The 5,088-nt window shown below is 38.8% G+C and overlaps 1 protein-coding gene across 1 annotated transcript in view; it reads right to left on the minus strand.

Annotated features, from left to right (window-relative positions):
* Positions 1-1,021: 1,021 nt before the first annotated feature.
* Positions 1,022-5,088, minus strand: part of LOC111965493 (GTPase IMAP family member 8) — a 14,511-nt gene continuing 10,444 nt past the window's right edge. Inside the window, exons 3-4 of the mRNA XM_024147171.2 lie at positions 3,880-3,964; positions 1,022-2,625 (exon numbers count right to left, since the gene is read on the minus strand). Coding sequence (XP_024002939.2) covers positions 1,514-2,625; positions 3,880-3,964 — 1,197 coding nt within the window. The 3' untranslated portion in view covers positions 1,022-1,513. The remainder of the gene's footprint in view (positions 2,626-3,879; positions 3,965-5,088) is intronic.

The raw sequence follows: 5,088 nt of genomic DNA on the forward strand, positions 1-5,088 counted from the left end.
AGAACTGTCCTGGGGCCTGTTGCACAAAAGTAGAATTAAGACATCCGGGATAAATGACTCAGCTGAGCTCAATGAAGCCAAAACATGTGCGTCCAGGCTTAATTGGTTGCACAAAGACCAAGCCAGGATGAGCAGACACGGATTCATTAAGCCAGGTGAAACCAATCCTGGATAGGTGCGCGCTCACGGCTCACTCAAATAGACCCCGCCACAGATCACAGATTAACTGATTTACCATGGCAACTAGAGCCGCGTACTTTTCCCCGTCGGAAGCACAAATCCTCATGGAGGCATACGAGGAGGTAAAAGATNACTGCCTGTTCACCCCGCTATCATCCAGAAGGCGAGGTCAGTACAGGTGCATCAAAGCTGGGACCGAGAGACTGAAAAACAGCTTCTATCTCACGGCCATCAGACTGTTAAATAGCCACCACTAGCACAGAGAGGCTGCTGCCTATATACACAAACTTTAAATCATTGGCCACTTTAATAAATGGAACACTAGTCACTTTAATAATGTCACTTTAATAATGTTTACATATCTTGCATTACTCATCTCATATGTATATACTGTTTTCTATTCTACTGTAGCTTAGGCTATGCCGCTCTGACATTGCTCGTCCATATATTTATATATTCTTAATTCCATTCCATACTTAGATTTGTGTGTATTGGGTAGATGTTGTGAAATTGTTAGATATTTCTTGTCAGATATTGCTGCACTGTCGGAACTAGAAGCACAAGCATTTCGCTACACCCACAATAACATCTGCTAAACATCTGCTAATCTGTATGTGACCAATAAAATTTGATTTGATTTTTAGCTCTTTTATTGTTTTTGCAAGGAATTATAATCAACAGAGTATGGAATACAAGCCAGAACACAATCCTACTGTAATCATTTAAAAGAGTAAATAAAACATGTATCAAAGTAGTCATATAAAAAGTCATCAAGATTTGTTTGTAATAAAGTCAATATTTCTACAATTGATGTGATGTCACTGACTACATTTCCATGAACTATAAGCTATTAGGCTGTAAAAAGGGAAACCCTGATATCAAATCTATGCCTTGGGAAATACGATTTTATGAGCCACTTCTCTGTCTCCAGTTCTTTCAACTTATACAGTGTTATAATGACATGTTATAATCATTCATGTTATATATAGTGTGTAATTTTACTCATTACATCATTTACATTGAATTTTTTTTTTCTTCTTTTAATCATTTTAAATTAGCAATCAAACATTTGCTACTGTAATTCTGTAAAACATTGAAAAAAAAAGCGCCACTGTAATTCTGTTTAAACTTCGAAATCAGACATTTTCCACTGTAATTATGTTAAAACAATGACATAAGGTTTGATTTGTCTGAAATGTTTATTATTTGTTTGAACAGTTTTTCTTCTTCTGTCATATAGCAGTGGCTGATGTGTTTAGTAAACTATTGAACCATGTTGTGATCACTCATTCACTCATTTCACCTGTGTATTTTAATACCTAGAGTGCTCCTGCTACTTCTTTTCATCACTCAAACTCAGTTTGCTGTACCCCTCTGACACACCTCTTACACTGTCCAAAATACCTTTACCCTCCTCCAAGATATACTTACCCACCTCACAGACTGCCGCAGCTGCTTTCTTTGCTGCCTCTCCTGGTGTCTCTGCATCCTCTGCTGCAGCAGCTCCTATCATCCCCCCTCCTATTGCTCCTCCAGCAACAATTCCTCCAGCTATGCTTACTGTTATTGCTGCTCCTAGTCCTCCTGCCGCAAGTTCAGTTATCGTGGGTTTCTTACCAAGTACTGAGCAAACTAATGCTACTGCCCCTGCAACCCCAAGGAGAGCTGCCACTATTGTACCTGTTGCTATCCCTGCCAATTTGATCAGGAGTCTCTTCCACACATTTTCAGTGGCATGTTTATTGACCTCTTCCGGTGACTTCTGGCCATTTGACTCTGTAAGACTTTCTATCTCTGCTTGTATTAATCTCTCTGCCTCTTGGAGCATCTCGTTGGTGTAGCACCCTCCTCCGTTATCTCTCACCATCTTCTCTATGGTGTTGAGTAACTCTGTTACTTGGTACTGGTTGTTCCTGTACTGACCCTGCTGACTGTTGTTCCAGAATTCATTATCAATGACGTGACAGCGGCCTCCACATTTCTCCACAAGCTCACTCAGTTTCTCATTAGTTTTCACAAAATCATCAATGGTTTGACCTTTGAGCTGGTAACCATACGTGAAGAGAACTGTGGCATATTTGAAGGCCTCTGGTGAAAAACATTCCTCAATTTTTGTAATGACTTGTTCCTCGTGGACTGTGTACCGGTCCACTCTAAGCACAATGAGAAAGGCATGTGGCCCCGGAGAACACTCTACAATACATTTCACTAGTTCAGGTTTCAGCTTCTCTTCAGGGACGTCAGTATCAAAGAGTCCAGGTGTGTCTACTAGAGTGAGTTTTCTTCCATTGATGATCTTGGTCTTTTTTTCACACATGTGTGTTTCGGACTTGGCTGAACTGTTTATCTTGAACTCTTCATCTCCTCCTCCAAAGATGGTGTTTCCTGCACTGCTTTTGCCCCATCCTGTTTTCCCCAGCAGCACAATCCTCCTATGGTTTGACTCTGTAGGGAGGAGGGGTTATCATTATGACTTAAATGTATTTTGATGTACATATTGTTTTTAGTAATATACATGTATAATCACAAAGATCTCTAAAGGATCCCATTAATTGTTAACTAATTTCTTGTAAATAATTGTACCTTAAATAATACTTTAAAGCTAGAGTCCTTAATTGAAAAATAACAAAGTCTCACCACACCTCTGCGTTGGTAAACAGCTGAGGGGTGGGCCCATAGTTTTAACCATGTTTTGAGGATAAACAATATTTGATCACATTTACATTGTTTTTCAAACATTGGAGTGAAACAAGTGTGTACATTTGGGGTTTTGATGGGGTGCGACAGTTGAACTAAGCTCATGAGGCATATATAAGTTATATTCGTCAATAATCAATGGATACATATCATTAATTTAATTAAATCTCCAAAAGTAATTGCTGGTTGCCCCTTTAATGAAAATGAGTGCTTAAACGTTCATTAACAATAACTACATGAATCAACAAAATTACATGTCACAATTCCCCCAAAAACTATAAACAATGAATAAGAAGATACTCACTGTCCATCCTTGTCGAACAAGTGCAATATTTTTCTGTATAAGCAAACTTGACTATTGGTTTGATCCAAAAGAGTAAAGGAACATAGGAACTCTCTAAGCAACTTCTCTCTCTTTCTGTTATATTGTATCTAAAGTTTAAGTTCAGAGAAAATGTCCCACTTTGTTAACTAAATGGATCTTCCTAGATTCTCTATAGAGTATCTCTATGGTGAGATGACTCTGGTACATTTCTCATTTGTAGCAGGCTAAATACAACATTTTTAATCGCAGGATCAAACTTGAATGTGACTTTCCGGCATCATCAAATAATTGTATCTACTTCCCCAGATTCATATGAACTCGTGGATACTTTTTAAAATATATCTGCGTCAAATATGAAGGAAGTTAATAGGTAGTTTCGCGAGCCAATACTAACTMGTGTTAGCGCTATGRCTGGAGGTCTACAGGAACAGATAGCATGCTAACTGGGGAAGTAGATAAATATTTGTAGTCCGTCCCAGGCTTCTAAACAACCTCACATCATAACCACCTGCACCTAGTTCCTCTAGTCAAGGACTCTATAGTCTAGAAGTCAGTAATGTGAAGATAAGCAATAGTGCAGAAAGAGCCTAGTCCTGGTTTAATTTAAGCTCTGACCAGGAAACCGCCCCATAATATAATCTAAAATAAAAAATATGTTATTTTTAACAGGCACTTACCAGACAATAAAGCCATCTTCTCATGAGACAAGTATCCTCTGCTCAAATGACAGAATGTGAAGTTCAACAATCTGATTAGCTGTGTCTAAAGGTTTTCTGCTATGAGGAAGAGATGGCGTGTTGTAACCTGCATGTATTATGTCGAATGTGGCTAAATAAAAATCTCTCAAAGTATCCAGGACCAGGGCCAGAGTTGAAAATGACCTTTGGCCTCCTGAAGGCACGCTTTCCACTGCCTCACAAATAAGGGTCAGCCCTGTTAGGCGCATGTGATATTACTGTGGCTTGTGCTGTCCTCCACAATGTGGCCTGCCTGAGGAAGAGAGGGCCCCAGAGTGCCACCAGCCATTGGACTGGACAATCCGGCAATCTTCCCTGATGACGGACGTGGTCGGCTGCTGAGGGACCAATTATGTGTTGAATTATTTTAGCGTTAGTATGTGTGTGCTTTCAATTTTTGGTTAAATATGTCCTGCGGTGGCAGAGGAATTTGGGTTTTTTTGGGTTCGTTTTTGACGAATTTGGCCCTTATGATGTTTGTGCGGTATACTGTGTGTAATACAAGGCTGCAGGGAGGCTACTGCATCCATTCATTTGTCTGTTCAGTTGATGTGTATGGATTTGTCCTGCATTTATTTTAGTGCTGCAGACATGCAGGGTGTGTTATATACAGACCTTGAATGTGTATGTATAATTTTGTATAATTATGCTTGATTCTGTGCTTTCCATCTTGTAGAGTCACTGTGACTTCAGTTTCGAAAGGAGCTGATGTTTACCGCTTTGTTTTGTCCTTATTCAATAAAGGAACATAATGTACACATTGTGTTTTTATATTCATATGGAATGTGTATTTGTTTATATGAACAGAGTACTAGGGCCACACTGAAGAAAAAGGATAAAGTCATAATTTATGAGGCTGGTTCTTTCTGCAGAAAAGCTACATATTGTTTTGATACTTATGACAATGTGATACTTAAATTCTGGCACATCAGCATGTCTTTGTTTATTGAACCATACATGAAGTACAATTTCACGAAATGCCCCACATCTGTCATTTAACAACTGTCCTCTTTAAAACAACTGGTTACAATATTATGACTTGTGTTTTTTTTCCCCTCTGTGGCCCTAATATTCTATCATTTTATATATAGCCTTATAGTCTATGGGAAACTGTAAATTATCTAATGATAGCCAAACATCTAAAAATCA

The sequence above is a fragment of the Salvelinus sp. IW2-2015 genome, linkage group LG6.2 (genome assembly GCF_002910315.2).
Source record: "Salvelinus sp. IW2-2015 linkage group LG6.2, ASM291031v2, whole genome shotgun sequence".
NCBI lineage: Eukaryota > Metazoa > Chordata > Actinopteri > Salmoniformes > Salmonidae > Salvelinus > Salvelinus sp. IW2-2015.